Raw genomic sequence first — 19,739 nt, forward strand, 5'->3', positions numbered from 1 at the left:
TTTAAAAGGGTGCTAAAGGATATACACGCATCTTCAAATTCCCAGAATTGTATAAGTATCGCTTGGTCAATGGTTATGTTTTACTCAGTTCATCCAAGCCTTCCATCTTATGGTCACACAAAAACCAAATCATGAAAACCTACTCAAATATTGTAAGTATTTTCTACTTTCTTATTTTTAAAAATATCTTTAACATTTGCAAGTTTATAAAATGAAAATAATTTCATAGGTTTTTTATGCACATCATTTTTGTAGCAAGCTATTCTAAACGTGTTTGTATCCTAGTGGGGGGATGTAATGAACTTTTATTTATTCGAGGGGGCTGACAATGTTTATGTTTCTCTCTCTCCGTTTACTTTAGTGGCGTGCGAAGCACTTTGTCTAGGGGAGGGGGGGGGGGGGGGCATTTTGATTATATATACAAATTTTAAATAGGTGACGGGTAATAAATATCCGAAAATAGAAATAACGCAAATGATACGCAAATTCTGATCACAATTCTCACGTTTATCTAAAAATGCAACATATAATAATAGCTATTAAAACAATTTTCAAGCATAACTTTTTATCTTATTAGTATGACAATTAAATAAGAAAAATAATTTTACCATATGCAATTCGTGATCACACTCCTAGTTGAAAAAAAATGCAAGACATATCTTTTATTTTAAGAAAGACTAGGGGCAACAAACGCCCCCTAGAAGCCTCTAGGTGTTCTTAAGGTGGGAGGGGGATAAGTCAACCGCCCTTCTACTTTTTAATTTGAGTTTTAATAAGAAATATTGAGATAAAAAATTTGGGGGGGGGATTTTAAATTGGGAGGGTGGAGATATGCTCTCCCAAAATAGTTAAAAACCTTCCCTGTACCTAAAAAAAAGCTTAATTGCAAAGGAAAATTAAACAAATGTCATTTAAAAAAAAAAAAATTAAATTGGCACATTTGTATAAACACCTGTAGACTCAAGAATTACGCCAAAAATAGGGAAAGAAAAAAGAGAGGGGGTAAATCAAGTTTGAAGATATCCTAAAATAGTTATGATCACCAACTTCTACCATCTTTAAATAGGGTCGTTTTAAGGGGTGGGATTATTTTATTATGGGCCTTCTAGTCCTTATCCCTTCTTCCCCATCCCTATTTCCCATTACTATCATCCCCTATCTCTCCCCCCCATCCTTTCTCCCCCATCCCTTCTCCCCACCCTGCAATGACCGAAGGGATGGGAGCTAGAAAGCATCTTTGAAAAAAAAGTACAGAAGATGATTTAACCTTCCCCCCCCCCCTCCCCCACCACCAAACATTTGTATGGGTGGAGGGGGATGTTATAAAATCTCAGCAGGAAGGATGAATAACCCCATTAAAAAAATAAGGGGGATGGGAGATAAAAACACCCATATTGGAAAAAATATATTCAAAAAAATTACCTAATATGTAAAACTGATCTCAAATATTTCTTTATTGTATGACAACAAAAAGGGGGCAAAAAGGGGCATTTTTGGTCACCAAGGGGGGGGGGGGGGCTAAACGGTGCATTTTTCAACATTTAGGGGGGGGCGGTGGCTAGGGGGGCGTTTTGGTCGCTAGGGGGGGGGGGGCGATTGCCCCAAATGCCCTCTTTGGTTCGCACGCCACTGGTTTACTTCATAATCAAATAATCTATTTTTAACTTTTCTTAATAAAGGAAGTCAACAGCAAATACTTGTATTTTACTACTAGATAAGAATGTCGTTTGAAGGATTCATAAATTAGCTGGAGATTAAAATTGTAGATTTAAATTATTTTTATTTTATCTTTCTGTCCCAAAGAATTTTTTTAATGTTTTTTTTTTTACTGTAGCTGGAAACTACTATATGAAAAGTTGGTCTAGTAAAATAGGAAAATACTCATAAAAACGATAGAAAAGACAATTTTACTTTATTCTCTTTCTGTTCCTCTTTTAATTTTTCTATTCATTTTTTTCTCTCTATTCTCTTACCTCAAGATTTAGTTTATTATTTCGCCATACTAATATTGGATATTATCACCATAATTACTTTAACCATTTTTTTTTCTTTTAAAGCACATTTTTCTGTTCACCTTCTTACTTTAGTTTGACTTACGTTCTTACAATAATGGATAAAGGGGGGGGGGGGAAGTAATAAAATTACCTTTTACCTTACCTTTCTTTGGAAGGTAATAGAAAAAGGTGAATCTAAAAAAAAAATGTTTGTCTTTAATATTTTTTCATGTTATCCTTATTTTAGATGTGGCTGTTTCTGTTACTTGTGCCTTCTGCTGTGCTGTCGGCTGCTGTTGACCTTTGTGAGCCTGGCAGAAATGCAGGGGTCAACATGACAACATATGCTAAAGACGTGGCACACAGTTTACATTCACTGTCAGTAGAGGATATTCGCTACTTCTTTGATGAACAGTTTCCTATCTCCAACACTATTCCAACAGTGAATCTAAATTTGACTGGTTCCCCTGTATTATCATTTGCTCCATCAAGACCATCTGCATTCAAATTTCCGGCTGGTGCAATAGTGGATTTCGTTTTATCAAATAATGATCAAACTAGAACATTTGGTCTTGCAGGAGAGACACACTTAGAAGAAATTGTACACTATATGCATATGCTAGAAATGTGGAACATGGCCTCTAAATTGTACAAGAATATCAAACCAAAAGATTTGGAATATAAAAAAATTTGCCCATGTCTAATAAATGAAAAAGACAATGGAATTATTAATGAATTAACACACCTTGCAAGTTTATTCCGTGACTGGCTGCCTTTTGAAATAATTAATGGTGAGCGGAGAATTCCTTTAAGAAATTCCTTTAAGAAAAGTTATGATAAAGGTAGTGTTGCAGATGCAGAATCAAATCCTGATAAAATGAGGAATGCCAGAAGTTTCAGTAATCTTTACAATCAAGATAATGCTGCAGATGAAGGATCTAATCTTGATGAAATGAGGAATGCCAGAAGTTTTAGTAATAATTTTTACAATCAAGATAATGCTGCAGATGAAGGATCTAATCCTAATGAAATGAGGAATGCCAGAAGTTTAAGTAATCTTTACAATCAAGATAATGCTGCAGATGAAGGATCTAATCTTGATAAAATGAGGAATGCCAGAAGTTTCAGTAATCTTTACAATCAAGATAATGCTGCAGATGAAGGATCTAATCTTGATGAAATGAGGAATGCCAGAAGTTTTAGTAATAATTTTTACAATCAAGATAATGCTGCAGATGAAGGATCTAATCCTAATGAAATGAGGAATGCCAGAAGTTTAAGTAATCTTTACAATCAAGATAATGCTGCAGATGAAGGATCTAATCTTGATAAAATGAGGAATGCTAGAAGTTTTAGTAATAATTTTTACAATCAAGATAATGCTGCAGATGAAGGATCTAATCCTAATGAAATGAGGAATGCCAGAAGTTTAAGTAATCTTTACAATCAAGATAATGCTGCAGATGAAGGATATAATCTTGATAAAATGAGGAATGCTAGAAGTTTTAGTAATAATTTTTACAATCAAGATAATGCTGCAGATGAAGGATCTAATCTTGATGAAATGAGGAATGCCAGAAGTTTAAGTAATCTTTACAATCAAGATAATGCTGCAGATGAAGGATCTAATCTTGATGAAATGAGGAATGCCAGAAGTTTCAGTAATCTTTACAATCAAGATAATGCTGCAGATGAAGGATCTAATCTTGATGAAATGAGGAATGCCAGAAGTTTTAGTAATAATCTTTACAATCAAGATAATGCTGCAGATGAAGGATCTAATCTAGATAAAGTGAGGAATGCCAGAAGTTTTAGTAATAATCTTTACAATCAAGATAATGCTGCAGATGAAGGATCTAATCTTGATGAAATGAGGAATGCCAGAAGTTTCAGTAATCTTTACAATCAAGATAATGCTGCAGATGAAGGATCTAATCTTGATGAAATGAGGAATGCCAGAAGTTTCAGTAATCTTTACAATCAAGATAATGCTGCAGATGAAGGATCTAATCTTGATGAAATGAGGAATGCCAGAAGTTTGAGTAATCTTTACAATCAAGATAATGCTGCAGATGAAGAATCTAATCTTAATAAAATGAGGAATGCCAGAAGTTTGAGTAATCTTTACAATCAAGATAATGCTGCAGATGAAGAATCTAATCTTAATAAAATGAGGAATGCCAGAAGTTTGAGTAATCTTTACAATCAAGATAATGCTGCGGACAAGCAATTCAGACAGGCTAAGAAACTTAGTCATGAAATATTTAGAACAATCAACAGCAAAAACTACCAGATTGTTCCCGAACTTAAAGACTCAAAAACCTGGAAAAAATATTGGATGAATAAAGTATCCACCGACAAAAGCACTGATCATATGCAAATGATCAAGAACTTTGCAATGTACATGTACTGCAAAATAAATTTTTCTGATCATACTGATCCCATTTTTATGAAAAAGTAAAATTAAGTTTAAATTTATTTAACTGTTATATTTACTAATATTGATTTTTTCACTTTAATTTGCAAAATATTAGTTTCACGTGGGCTTGGTATTTATGAATTTCTGTGAAAAACATTAAACATGTCCCAATTTTATATAATTCTTGTATAATTATTTGTTATTTATGTCACTTTTTTGTTTTTCAACTACTTAGAATAAAAGTTTAACATTTACATTTTTTATGTTTTGATATTTAATTCAGTAAAAATTTAATTCACTGCTTAAGCGACTTTTAAAAAATTGTTAAGAAAATTTTTAAAAAAGATTTAAGACAAAAGGAAGTATAGGTATTCTTTATGTTGAAGAAATAGATTCTGATTCATATCATAAAGGTATCATGAAGAACAGACAAAATGAATTATAGAGTAGCTTTGCTCATAAAAAGATAGGCTATAAAAAATATCATGACATTCCAAGTTTTATATATATCTTTGATACAAAGTAGTACGTCTGTCTGTCTATCCGTCTGTCTATTCGTCTGTCTGTCTGTCTGAAGCTTAAAAAGGATGTTTGTCTGTACAATTGTTCTTAAATACGCCTCAAAATACTTTTTAATGGGCGTAGACTAGACTATAAAAGTTGGAAAGATTTTTAATCAATATAATAGATTTGAAATCTGCATAAAATTTTAAGGATTTTTTATAAAATTAGTTTTTTATATAATTCTTTATTTAAAGGCGCAAATACAAATTAAGTTAAATAATTTTGAGATCTGTGATTGGTGGATTGAAAACTATCTGCGCTCTGATTGGAGAAGCTTAAGTGACGTACATCATTCAACCAATTAGAGCGTAGGTAGTTTCCAATCCAGCTATCCTATTGGTCAAAATTTATTAACTTAAATCGTATTTGCGCCTTTAAATAAAGAATTATATAAAAAACGAATTTTATAAAAAATCCTTAACTTTTTATGCAGATTTCAAATCTATTATATTGATTAAAAATCTTTAAAACTTTTATAGTCTAGTGTAGACAGATTAATTTATCTTTGCCCTAAAAAGTAGAAGCCTAATTAAGAAAGTCTCTATAAAAGAAGGACCAAATTTAGTAAAGTTTTTTAGAAATCTTAATGGTTGCATAAAGAGACAAACTATGAAAATGATAACGGAAGAACCCTCCAGTTTTTTATCTCATTTTCTGTGAAAGATAGATTGATATAAAAAAAAAACTAAGTGACTTTTTAAATATGGGTATGACACACAAATGAGAGTCGGAATTTTTTTAAAATCGTCCTGGTAGGCAGAATGCCAACAAAACTGGCAGGGTCATCCAGGTAGAGAGCTAAGAATTTGTTTTGACTTAAACAAAGCATTTCATGTTACCAAAATACTAAAAAATTCCTTAGTAGGACAATCTAATATAAAATACTAGCGTCTACGCCCCTAGAGGCCTCTAGGGGTACTTGAGGAGGGTTGAGTCGAATTTGACATCCAATTTATTATTTTAGATTTTAAAAGATAAAGTAAAACAATTTTTTTTTTGGGGGGGGGTTCTAGGGGCGATTTCTCTTGGGAGGGTGGTGGTACCCTCCCCTAAAATAGTTATAAACCTTTCCGGGACCTATAAGAAGCTACTCTGTTAAGGAGAACTCGATCGGTTCAGCGGTTAGCGAGATCCTTTGGTACAAACACACAGACAAACATCCTGTTACTTTAGCATAAGGATAGGTGTTCGGGTTCCAGGTATACTCCTACAGGTCCAAATCCTCCAGGTCTCCAGAATTCTTACATGGCTTCTGTGACTGCAATTTTTGACTTAGAGACTTAAACTTTTTAACTTAAGCATTTCTAACGTTGTGGTATGCGGCAGCTCTGGACCATGCAGAAACCAAGACATTATAGTGATGCTACGCACCTAGTTAAATCCTGTTATTCTACAATTATGAAGCCACCTGAAAAGATGTCAGATAACGGTACTGATTTTATCCCTCAGTTGTCCTGCCAATGGAGGGAGGGGTGTTAACCCTCCCTCTCCCATCTTAAGCACCGGAACCTTCCCCTTCAACCACCAAGTTATCAGCACCACCTCAACCCTGAGGATAAAGGATCTAAACCTGCCCCCACACAGACTGTTGTTGTCACAAGTAATCATCAAACCTTCCCTCTTTAGTACCCAGACCTACCACTCAACCCCTCTATGCTTATCTACCTATTGTGCTGCCCCATGGGCTATCCTGCCTGCCCCAGACAGGGATAGCCATCTACCTAACCATTGCAATTATCTATGTTTTACTGTATGATTTATCTTTAACCATCTTTATTCCTAATCCATATGTATTTATATTATGGTTAACTGTATTCTTAATCCCCCCCACCCTTTCCAGGGATGGGGAATCATGATTGCCCAAACTGACTATTGTATATGTATTATAATGCTTTTATGTTATGATCATTTATTCCTATCCATGTAGTTATTGTTTGTTGTATATAACTTTAGTATCCTTTACACCTCCAATAAAGTGACAACTGAAATAGATGTTGATTCTTGTCTAGTGAATGCTAGAGAAGCATAGCTTCTCTATAGTAAGGTGTCCACGTCTGTTCACACTGCCGTAGTCTTTATTCGAACTCTGGTGTCTGCCATTTACCCTAGGCGGATACCACAATTTTGGTGACAGCTGTGTGAGATTACGGCGAACCACAAGTGTAGAGCAGACGCGCATCTGAGACGAAGGTACTCCCAGCAGTGAATCTGGCAAAACTGACGCAAGCAACCTGAATTACCCACCCTGGATAGCAAAGTTTAACTCTGCATCCGGCAGTTGTGGAAGCAAGACAGCGAAATTTGATGAATAACCGCGAGCAGCGCTGATATCTAACGGAGAATTGAGCGCCAAAAGGGCTGAAACAGGCCTGCGGACCGGCTGAAACAAGCCAAAGAAGTGTAAACGGCTGAAAATAGGCCAATTTTACTGCAAGAAATAGCAGGATCCGAACCAGTGGCGCTAGTAGGACGGGACATTCCCTGCCGCCATCAGCTGGATTTGGATAAGCGGCGCTAGCAGGACGGGACATTCCCTGCCGCCGATAGGCTGAAACATGCCACATAGCTGCAAGCTGCGAGCCAACATACGAGTGTAGTGCACCAGAACAGAGAAAAACTACGTCAACTCTAAGTGTCCTGAGAGGCTACAACGCAGCCACCCATCTAGAAAAACAGATATTATATTACAGTGCAAGGATTACCACCCTGGTGTTATGGCCAAACAATAGATTTATGAGCAAAGCTTGGCAAACAAATTGTTGTGTTGTGATAAATCTAAGAATAGAACAGGCTTGGATTATTGGGTATTGTGATAACAACTAAAAATAGGACAGAGTTGGTAAACAAATTTGTTATGCAATTGTGATAAGGACAATAATAAAAGCTAGATGCAATATAAACAAGGACCCTGATACACAATCAAAATATCTCAAGCCCACAGCACAATAACAATACACCCCTTATTCTAGGGGAAGGGGAGGGGCCCCCCTCTCCATTGAAGGCAAATACAATCAGGGTGATATAATAGATAAACCTAGGATTAAGAAGAAAAGGCAATATTACACCAGCCCACAGTTACCCCCCTCCCTCACAGGGGGAACGGACGGAGTTACCCCCGTCCCCTTACGCGCTTCCCCCTTCCTACCCACACTAGACTAAGTCCGTCTGTAGTGTGGGGCTAGCGATCGGACACACAGAGCGCCATTCACGGGTAGCGCAACAGAGTGCGGAAAATATCATAAATCTAACGGACGAAGCGGACCAATGAGAGAGCGAGTTGAGGGGTGAGAGCGCGTTTTCCCCGTGTGCGCGGATTTGACGGTGCGGACGCGCGTTGCAAGGACAGGAGATTTCACGCACACACACACACACACACACCCACACAGGAGAGGGGCCATTCTATAGCATACATCAGAGATATTTTTTTAGGAGAAAAACTTGCAAGCTCCTCCCTCCCTGTCTACAGTGTGATAAGGAAAACTAAACCAGTTCCTTGAACCCGCTCAGACCCTCAACATCTCCTAGCTCTGCCAACCCTACTTCAAAGCTGAGTGGTTAGTGAAACAAATATATGTATATATAAATACCCAAGTGATAAATAATGTTGTTTTTTTGTATCATGGGTACAATCAAGTGAATACTAACCTCACCAAACAACACTGGAAACTGATATGGTAACTGAACGAAAGTACGCCCACCCTGTGGACATAGCCTGACTTGCTGCCCCACACTGGGCAGTGGTGGTGTGTACCTGGACCATCGACCCTCATAGTAGTGAACTATATACAGAGGAAGCGTGATTTTTTTGGAGCAAGGAGGAAAAGCTAGCTAGCTCTGGGGATATTCCTATACACGTATATATATATATATGGGCGTGTAGCCATGTATATATATAGATAGCCTACCTATCCATATATCTACTAGTGGATACGCTCCTAGAGACATCTGTGGATGCCTAACATATTCCCTGTTACCTTTAAAGGGCGAATATAGCTAAGATCCGCTAGTTACCACAGAAATCAAGAGCTATACTGGAAAGGAGAACAACTCAGGCTCAACAGTTAAACAAGACGCTGGCACCAACAGACCAACACCCTGCTACTTATCATGGGGGCGCGCCAGCCACAGAAACTCTTGAGCCAGGAGGACCGAGCCTACGGCTACGTGGACTACCACCCTAATTACACAGCTATAGTATTTATACTAGGGGTGAGCCGGCTCGAACCTCCTTGCGGCGCGGCTACTCTACTCTGCTTCTATATCTACAAGATACTACTTCTGTTATTACTTTGGCCTACTGTGTTGAGTACAGTGAACATCAAACACATGCCAGGTCACAGACCCCTGGTCCCTGAGATGCCCTTGTCTGGAAGGGTGACTGAATGTCCGCTGCACAGCTCCTGTTCAGTTGGTGCTCAACGTACGAGAAATAGCAATACTGGACTGGGGGTTGCTGAACCTGTAGGTGTCCTCCTGGGGGTGTTGAACGATGCAACTGAGCCTAATGAGAAGGTGACAAGCTTCAGAGACCTAGTGGCCAGCCCCAAGATGGACACTACTCCCAGAACTGAGATTTCAAAGGGGCCCAGCCCTAGGGCCAGTACCACCTGTTTCTGGGGTGGAAAGGTCCTCCCTGGCACTGGCCTCACCAATCTGGAGGATGGGGAGCTGTCCCAGGGGAATAGGCTCTTCACCCAGATGCCCGACGCGTACCTGGGGGTGGGGGAGCCGCCACCCAAGCCTCCCTGGGAGCCCCCAGGCATGGAACGACTGGGGACCGGCCTAAGGATGGGGACTGGTGACCTGCTGCAGTGGAAGACTTTACCCAGCACGGAGGGAACAGGGTTGACCAGCAGCAGTGAGGCTGTTCCCCCACACTCCAAGACCAGATGCCGCTACTCTGTTGAACCACTGCACATGTCCCAGCCAAGTTCCCCCATGCTGCTGAAGATGGAGGCCCACCGGGATGCAGAGCTCCAACTAGGAAAGTCAATAAGAAGGCCACCCCTTGCCAAGACCAGAACCACCGCAGGGGCTCCCCACCAGCAGCTGACGGAGCCTGGCAGGGACGCAATACTAGCTGGCAACTCTGGCCCAACTCAGGTGGCTACCAACAGTCTGCTGACAGTCCGGAATACAGTTCAGGCTACCATCAGTATGGCATCTTCTGGGCCTTGCTGGTCCACCTGTGGGTACCTGTCCACACACTGGCCACAGGTACCCCCCAGAGGTCATAGCCCCCTTTCCGACTGGCACCATCAACAGCCTTTGCTACCAACCACCTGGCATACCCAGAGGCAGGATCCCTCATGTGGAGAAGCACCTGCAGAAGCTAAGGCCGAGGCTGGCCTCGCCACCCAGGGGAGGAGAGCCGCTGTTGGATGGAAGGAACCTGTGTGTATGGGGAGGAGGCTGAATGTAACCAAGGAGCCACCACAAGCAGCCCAGCACCGCCTGACCCCTAGTAGGGGAGACCCTGTTTGTCAGCTGGTGCCCCAACTGGAGGAGGAGAGACCTGGCAGGTTGATACACCCTGGGGAAGCCGGCCTGATGGGACCCAGCTGGACGAAGGGGCGCTGCCGCTTCAACGGCCACACAGCCGCCAAGTGTAGAACCGGTTGGGACCGGGCAATGAAGAAACACCAGGCCGCCCAACAACCTGCAGGCAACCAGTCTGCCACCCAGGTCCACCTGGAGGGAGATGCCCAGCCGTCACCCCAACTAGCTGCCGCCGCTGGGGCCGCGGCTACCCAGGAGTCTGTGTCTCAGATTGGGACCATGGTGGCCAGGATCAACGTGCTGGGAGGAGCGGCTGAACCCAACCGGGTTGGCCTGGACCTCAGCCGCAACCACAGGGGACCGGTGTCCGTAACCCCTGTCACCCCCAGCAAGAGCCGAGGGGCGCTACCCAGCGCCACCGGGACGGTGTACGGGGAGGCCCTGGCGGCCGCCGAGTGGGAGAGGCAAGAGGCGCTAGCCAGCGAGTCTGAGTCGATGTATGGGACGCCAACCGGCGTCGCCACCTGGAAGGAACGAGAGGTGCTTCCCTGCACCACCAAGCTGATGTCTGGGGCGACAACCGTCGCCGCCACCTGTGAAGACTGGGGGGTGCTATCCAGCGCCCCACGCTGGTGCCTGGGGCGACAACCGTCGCCGCCACCGAGAGACCTGGACCCCTGTGAAGACTGGGGGGTGCTATCCAGCGCCCCCACACTGGTGCCTGGGGCGACAACCGTCGCCGCCACCGAGATACCTGGACCCCGGAATGAACCCGCAGCCCCAGAGGAAGGGGTGACACCCGTCACCCCCAGCCAGCCAGAGCCCCCAGCCAGCAGGGAGAGTCCAGCTGTCCCTCACCCTCAACTGCATCCAGCTGTCTACCTCCCTCAACCAAGCCAGGGTAATTGTATTGCACTGGTGTACCAGGACGTTTGGGCTGGGCCAAACTTGCCTGCGCCCCCTGCATCTGCCCCAGGAGTCAGGGTATCAGCCATGACCAGCCAAACTGAAGAAGCTTTGACCGCTGCCTGGGGAGTAACACAACTAGATGCGCCAAGTGCCGAGCCTAACCATAGAAGTAGAGGATCCCCAACAATTATGTCTACCCAAGATGGAGACAATGTGCCTGGACCCCTTCAGGCTAGGGGAGGAAATCCGGAGCCTTGTGCCTCCAGTCCACTAGCAGTAGTGTCCGTGGATGGGCCTGTCTCCCAGCCAACTAGAGCGGAGCCACCCTTGCAGATCCAAGACAGCCTCCGGCATCAAGGGTGGACTGTTACCTTTCCCTACCCCGCAGGTCGGGTTGCCATGCACCACCCTGCCAATGTCCAGAATGAGCCTGAAGGAGGCAACGCTCCTACAGTATGGCAACCACCACCTGCCCGCATTTACAGAGACCCTGGAAGCCAAATGAACCTGACCAGCCCCGAGGGCGAAGAAACTGCGCCTGCATCCAGTAGCCAGCCTGCCAGCAGCAAGGTGACCAACACGATGGAGACCACCAGCCCAGTGGAGAAACCTGCAGAGGTGTCCACCAGGAGGCTGTTGGTCCAAGCCCCCTCAGGTGCTGTGCCACCCCTGGAGGTTGCCAGGGTGGCCTCAGAGGTACACATCCAACGGCCAGAAGATCCAACAGGACCAGCTACTCCAGCAGATATAGCCGATTCCGTTAGACCTGGGGAGGGCTGGAGTCCACCACCGTCCAGCAACTGGTACCCTGGCGGACCCATTCCACAAGGACAACAAACTGAAGGCCGCCACCACTGTCGGAAGTCTGGCGGTGCAGACAACCCCTCCAGCCTTCCGAGGGGAGAGTTGTGGTATGCGGCAGCTCTGGACCATGCAGAAACCAAGACATTATAGTGATGCTACGCACCTAGTTAAATCCTGTTATTCTACAATTATGAAGCCACCTGAAAAGATGTCAGATAACGGTACTGATTTTATCCCTCAGTTGTCCTGCCAATGGAGGGAGGGGTGTTAACCCTCCCTCTCCCATCTTAAGCACCGGAACCTTCCCCTTCAACCACCAAGTTATCAGCACCACCTCAACCCTGAGGATAAAGGATCTAAACCTGCCCCCACACAGACTGTTGTTGTCACAAGTAATCATCAAACCTTCCCTCTTTAGTACCCAGACCTACCACTCAACCCCTCTATGCTTATCTACCTATTGTGCTGCTCCATGGGCTATCCTGCCTGCCCCAGACAGGGATAGCCATCTACCTAACCATTGCAATTATCTATGTTTTACTGTATGATTTATCTTTAACCATCTTTATTCCTAATCCATATGTATTTATATTATGGTTAACTGTATTCTTAATCCCCCCCACCCTTTCCAGGGATGGGGAATCATGATTGCCCAAACTGACTATTGTATATGTATTATAATGCTTTTATGTTATGATCATTTATTCCTATCCATGTAGTTATTGTTTGTTGTATATAACTTTAGTATCCTTTACACCTCCAATAAAGTGACAACTGAAATAGATGTTGATTCTTGTCTAGTGAATGCTAGAGAAGCATAGCTTCTCTATAGTAAGGTGTCCACGTCTGTTCACACTGCCGTAGTCTTTATTCGAACTCTGGTGTCTGCCATTTACCCTAGGCGGATACCACAACGTATCAGCTGCAAAATACATCCGTCACCGCTCAAATTTATAATATGAGAATTCTAATATATGATCTACTTAAAAAACAAGGATGACAACATCCATAAAAGCGAAACTCTGAAACGAACATCAACTCTTGTGAAAAGTCAGAACTGAATATACAAAATATAAATACATACGTTTTGACAAAATTATACGTAAATTTGTTGCGAAACTTCTAAAATACAGAATTCTGTTTAAGGACATACTGACATTTTTAGGACTTGATTATAGAGATGGCTTGCTTAAAATATTGTACCTTATTGTAATAGGAGTTAGTACTCCAAAAATCAAATCAATCGGATGATTATATCCCATAAAACATTGCTGTTAAAAAAAATTTAAAAATCAACATGGTTAAATGGACGTACGGACATTTTGCTAACGATTATAAAGTTGCTACGCTTTCTAAATCGTACCTAACTACTTCAAGAATCATCATGCAAAGTTTGAGATTGATAGGACAATTCTAACATGCCTAAATTAACGAAGAGCGGACGGACCGATCCTAATTAAAGAAAAGCTTCGCTTTTGATAAGGATGACAACATCCATAAAAGCGAAGCACTGAAACGGTAGGACAAACGGACATTAAGACTTATATAGTGTCAGAACTGAATAATCAGAATTTAAAAGTATAAGAGTCAAAGCAAAATTGTAAGTAAATTTGTTAATTAACTGCTTGATACAGGATAATGTGTATGGACATATTTACATTTTTAGGACTTTATTATAGAGTTGCTTCGCTTATAACATTATACGTTGTTAACCCAAGAATCAGTATACCAAATATCAGATCAATCTGATAATTAGATCACATAAAAATTTGTTGTTAACAAAGTAAAAAATCAAGATATTTAAAATGGACATACGGACATTTTTGTAACTATTATAGAGTTGCTACGCTTTCTAAATCGTACCTAACTACTAAAGGAATCACCATGCAAAGTTGGAAATCGATAGGACAATTCTAACATGCCAAAATTAACGAAAAAAGCTATCCGTTTGTGACGGACGGACGTACGGACGGACCGACCCTAATTATAGAAAAGCGTTGTTGCCCAGGGATCTTAAGGGATAGGACAATGCACGATAAATTGATTTGCATCCCCATTGACGATAAACAATATTAACTATTACTATTTCTGTGAATGAAAATTATTGTTGAAAACTTGTTAGATTAAAGTTTGAAATCGTTAGGACAATTCAAAGATGTAAAAAAAAAATGATATAACCGTAATTATAGAAAAGCTTCGCTTTTAAAAATAGATATTTGTTGGGTATTAACACGGAGGTAGAGTGGGGGGGGGGGGGGGCAAGTAAATGAAAAGCTTTCATTGGTGTTACTATATTAATGCTAATTTAGTGTATGGAAATATTGGTCATTGAACTTGAAACTCTTTAAAAAGGTCTATTTACAAAAGATGTACTCTAATAAAGTCACAACCACTAATTCTTTTAAAACTTTTTTTTTTAAATTTGAATTAAAAACAATGGGTTTTGGAATTCAACTCCCATCTCAAGTGTCCCTAGAGGCCTCTAGGGGCGTAGTCACTAGTTCTATATAAATTACTGTTATACATGAACCTACCCTAGGTTTAGAATAGCGATCAAATATCAAAGCTGAACAAATAGATATATTTTAGATTTTAATGTTCTCTAATAAAGTGAAACTTAGAACCAAATATCCCAGCTGTAAAGCATAAACACCCCTCCCCCCACCCCAGGGTCTATTATTAAATTCTATTTATAAAATATGATAATTAAATTTACCCGCGAAAATATTGGAAGTGGAACAGAGAAAGAGAGAAAGGAAACCCGATACAATGATGTCCCAGGGATGAAGGGGACAATGGACTGTTTATTACACTAGTCCCCTAAGTTTTAAAATAGCGTTTTCTTATTCATAGGCTGAACAACTTTGGGGACTTTTAATTAATTATGGTTGGTTAGTTCATAAAGTTGAGTATCTTAAACGTTTCACAACTAATTGTAATCTACAGAAGGGGTAATTTTGAGTATCATCATTGGGGATGTAGTTAAATTTATTGGCCATTGTCTTATCCCCCAAGATCCCTGCAGGAAACCCGATACAATGTCCAGAATTTAGTATATTCGATACTTTTCAATGTTAGGGTTATTCTCAGGGTTCTAAGGGATAAGACAATGACCGATAAATTTATGTACATCCCCAATGATGATACACAAAATGAACACTTCTATAGATAAAAATTAAGAGTTAACGTTAGGTCACTTAACTTAATAACCCAATCATCAAGATTTAATTAAAATTTCTAAAGTTGTTAGTCTAACTAATAAGAAAACTTTATCATAAAACTTTGGGGACTAGTGTAATAAACAGCCCAATGTCCCCTCCTTCTCCCTTATTCGTTTACTACATTTTGAATTAAAATACAATGTCAGAATGGGAAATGCGATACTTTTTCAATGTTAGGGTTATTCTCAGGGTTCTAAAGGGATAAGACAATGACCGATAAATTTATGTACATCCCCAATGATATTACACAAAATTAACACTTCTATAGATAAAAATTAAGAGTTAACGTTTGGTCACTTAACTTAATGAACCAATCATCAAAATTTAATGAAAGTTTCTAAAGTTGTTAGTCTAACGAATAAGAAAACATTGTTATAAATCTTTGGGGACTAGTGAAATAAACAGCCCAATGTCCCCTCCTACCCTAAATTCATTTAATCCTTTTTGAATTAAAATACAATTTTCAGAATAGGATATGCGATACTTTTCAATGTTAGGGTTATTCTCAGGGTTCTAAAGGGATAAGACAATAAACTGATGTACACATTACCAAATGATAATAAATAAAATTACCCTTCTATAGAATACAAATTTTTGTTGAAAAGATCAGACAAAAACAATTAAAACTCAACAAAAGAACTTAAAGCTATTGAGCCAACAATTAGGATAATGTGTTAATAAAGACTAGTGTAATGTCCCCCTCCTCCCTGAGATTGGGATATTTGATACTTGACAGGAATGTTAGATTTGCACGGATAAGGTATCACAAATCACCACAATTTAAGCATCCTGATATTATAGTTTTCTAAACTTTTATTTGGAAGGTGAAGATGCCTTCACCCAAAAATGTCAAAAACCTATAAGAAGCTTCACTGTAAAGGAGAACCATATGGGTTCAGCGATTAGCGAGATCCTTCACTAAAGACGAAAAAAGTTTATTTCTTCTATATATATTATATAATTCGTAGGGATAGAGAAGGGAAGAAAAATAGTCTAAACCATCCTAAGACTAGGAGTTGACCAACCCCCATTTTTAATTTTAGTTTTAAAAAGAAATTTTTTTTGTAGATATTTTCTAGAGACGGTTTCTGTAGGGAGGGTGGTGGTGCCCTTAAATAAAATAATAATAAACATTCCCAGGAACTATGACATGCTACACTGTAAAGGAGAACCATATCAGTTCAGCGGTTAGCGAGATCCTTCGGTACAAACACACACACTCTGAAGCTGTTAATTTATTATAAGGATTAGCGTCTGCGCCCCTACCATCTAGGGGCTCTTTTTTTATTCGAAGGGATATGGAAGGGCAGAAAAATAGCCTAAAATCATACTTAAGGTTTATACATAAATTAACGATCCCGGGACCTACAAGAAGCTCCATATCGGTTAGGAGCAGACAAAAAATTTTACTATTTATATTATAAGATTTAAAAATATAATATCTTCAATACCAGTCCTTTGAGTCCCTGATAGTTTTAATTCAAAAGGAATAAATGAATTATACGGCGCTCGTATTTATTTATTCTATATCTAAAGGGATAAGACAATGGCCGATAAATGCATGTAATTCCCCAATGATGATACACAAAATTACACCTTCTGTAGAATAGAATTAGTGATTGAAACGTTTGGACATTCAACTTAATGAACCAAACAATCATAATTCAATAAGAGTCCTTAAAGTTTTTGAGACAACGAATAAGAAAACCTTATTATAAAACTTTGGGGACTAGTGTAAAAAACAGCCCAATGTCCCCTCCCTCCTGAAATGTATTAGACCCTGCTCCTATTTAATTTGAATATCATATTTGTTCAGGGGGGAAATGACATTAATTATTATGAATAATCTAATCCCCAATGACCTATAATAAAGTTTTCGTATTCGTTGGCTTAGGTTTATTTTTTTTATTGAATTTGGATGGTTGGTTCATCAAGTTGAGTGTCTAAAGTGGTATACATAATTTTGTGTATCATCATTGGGGATGAACATAAATTTATAGGCCATTGTCTTATCCCTCTCCCTCCCTGAAATAAATTAGACCAAGTGCTCATATTTATTTTGTATATCCTATTTATCCCAGGGATCTAAAGGGATAAGACAATAGCAGTAAATTCATGTACATCCCCAATGATAATACATAAAATGACACCTCTGTAGAATTAAATTCGAAAACGTTTGGACACTCAATGAACCAACCAATCATTATTCAATAAGAGTCCTTAAAGTTTTTGAGTCAACGAATAAGAAAACCTTGATATAAAACTTTAGGAACTGTTGTATTGAACAGCCCAATGTTCTCTCCCTCCCTGAAATAAATTAGACCTTGCTCCTATTTATTTTGAATATCCTATTTGTTCAGGGGGGAAATGACATTAAATATTATAAATAAACTAGTCCCCAAAGTCTTATGATAAAGTTTTCGTATTCGTTGGCTTAGGTTTATTTTTTTATTGAATTTGGATGGTTGGTTCATTAAGTTGAGTATGAATGGGTATACATAATGTTGTGTATCGTATGGGGATGTACATCAATTTATTGGTCATTGCCTTATCCTTTGGATCCCTAAAATGTATTAGACCCTGCTCCTATTTATTTCGTATATCCTATTGACCCCCGGGATCTAAGGGGATAAGACAATGGCCAATTAATTGAATTTATTGAATTTGGATGGTTGGTTCATTAAGTTGAGTATGAATGGGTATACATAATGTTGTGTATCATATGGGGATGTACATCAATTTATTGGTCATTGCCTTATCCTTTGGATCCCTGAAATGAAGTAGACCTTGCGCCTATTTTTTTAGATATCCTATTTATCCCAGGGATCTAAAGGGATAAGACAATGGCCAATAAATTGATGTACATCATCAATGATGATACATAAAATTAGACCTTCTGTAGAATACATTTAGTGATTGAAACGTTTGGACACTCTACTTAATGAACCAACCAATCATAATTCAATTAGAGTCCTTAAAGTTTTTGAGACAACGAATAAGAAAACCTTGATATAAAACTTTGGGGACTAGTGTAAAAAACAGCCCAATGTTCTCTCCCTCCCTGAAATAAATTAGACCAAGTGCTCATATTTATTTTGTATATCCTATTTATCCCAGGGATTTAAAGGGATAAGACAATAGCAGTAAATTCATGTACATCCCCAATGATAATACATAAAATGACACCTCTGTAGAATTAAATTCGAAAACGTTTGGACACTCAATGAACCAACCAATCATAATTCAATTAGAGTCCTTAAAGTTCTTAAGCCAACAAATAAGAAACCTTGATTTAAAACTTTGGGGACTAGTGTAATAAACATTATCTTATTCATAGTATCTAAAACTTTGGGTACCTTTATTGAATTTTAATTTGTTTGTTTCCAAAATAGAGTGTACAAACGTTTCAACCTCTAATTGTAATCTACAGAAGGGGTAATCTTATTTATCATCAATGGATAAATATAAATTTATTGTCCATTGTCTTATCCCTTGAGAGGTATCCATGGGATACTTATCTGGTAACTTTACAAAGTGTATCAAAAATCAGCCATGTGACGTCACAAAAATGAGGGAGATGAGAGGAGAAGTGGGCAACAAAACCCCTAAAATAGAGATGGATAATCCCTCATTTTTATGACGTCACGTGGCTGACTTTTGAGACACTTTGTAAAGTTACATTTATCTGTTTCTCTCTTTAAATGAACAAGAATTACAACATCCATAAAAGCGTAGATTCTCCAAACGCACGGACATACGAGAATTGTCATGATATACTTGTGTAGTCTTAACAATACATATAGTAACAGGATCTCGCTTGCTGATTTGGTTCTTCTTTGCAATGTAGCTATTCATAGGTCCTGGGAGGGTTTAAAACTATGGGTCATGTGAAGGAAACGAAGTTGCGGGTTTCGTCATATTTTCACAGTAGCTTTTCTCCTATTTCTAGTCCCTGCGGGGGGCTCTAACCCTGCGGGGCAATCACCTTACCTAACTTAACCTAACCTAAAATAAATTTTCAAAAGCTACTGTGAAAATACGACGAAACCCTTTCGTAGACCCAAAACTATTTTTGAGATGGGGAACCCCCACCCCAAGATAATTAAATTTATATTCTTACTGAAACTAAAAAAAAATAAAAGGGTGGGAGTCGAATTCGAAACCCACCACTTCAAGTACCCCATAGAGGCCTCTAGGGGCGTAGCTCCTTGATATGATTGAATTAATTTATCATCTATTTCTTTCAGAGTAACTGCTGGTACCCAAAGTTTTATAATACCGTTAACTTTAACACTTTGGGTCAATAAAAAAAATATTTATGTGCAAGAT

At 39.6% G+C, this 19,739-nt stretch overlaps 1 protein-coding gene across 1 annotated transcript; it reads left to right on the top strand.

Moving 5' to 3' along the window:
* On the top strand, positions 1–4,667 carry LOC145327281 (uncharacterized). Its single transcript, XM_080170882.1, has 2 exons — positions 1–152; positions 2,242–4,667. Exons 1-2 carry the CDS (start codon positions 132–134, stop codon positions 4,453–4,455), a joined length of 2,235 nt encoding a protein of 744 aa, XP_080027008.1. The 5' UTR covers positions 1–131; the 3' UTR covers positions 4,456–4,667.
* Positions 4,668–19,739: the final 15,072 nt, after the last annotated feature.

Source organism: Acartia tonsa, chromosome 8 (assembly GCF_053477335.1).
Source record: "Acartia tonsa isolate MP-2025a chromosome 8, ASM5347733v1, whole genome shotgun sequence".
NCBI classification, from domain to species: domain Eukaryota; kingdom Metazoa; phylum Arthropoda; class Copepoda; order Calanoida; family Acartiidae; genus Acartia; species Acartia tonsa.

What these genes read in the sequence shown, in the direction of transcription:
- LOC145327281 (XM_080170882.1), top strand. Translation starts at nt 132, where the DNA reads ATGAAAACCTACTCAAATATT. An exon ending in TGAAAACCTACTCAAATATT is followed by an intron (nt 153 to 2,241) that starts GTAAGTATTTTC and finishes TCCTTATTTTAG; the next exon opens with ATGTGGCTGTTTCTGTTACT.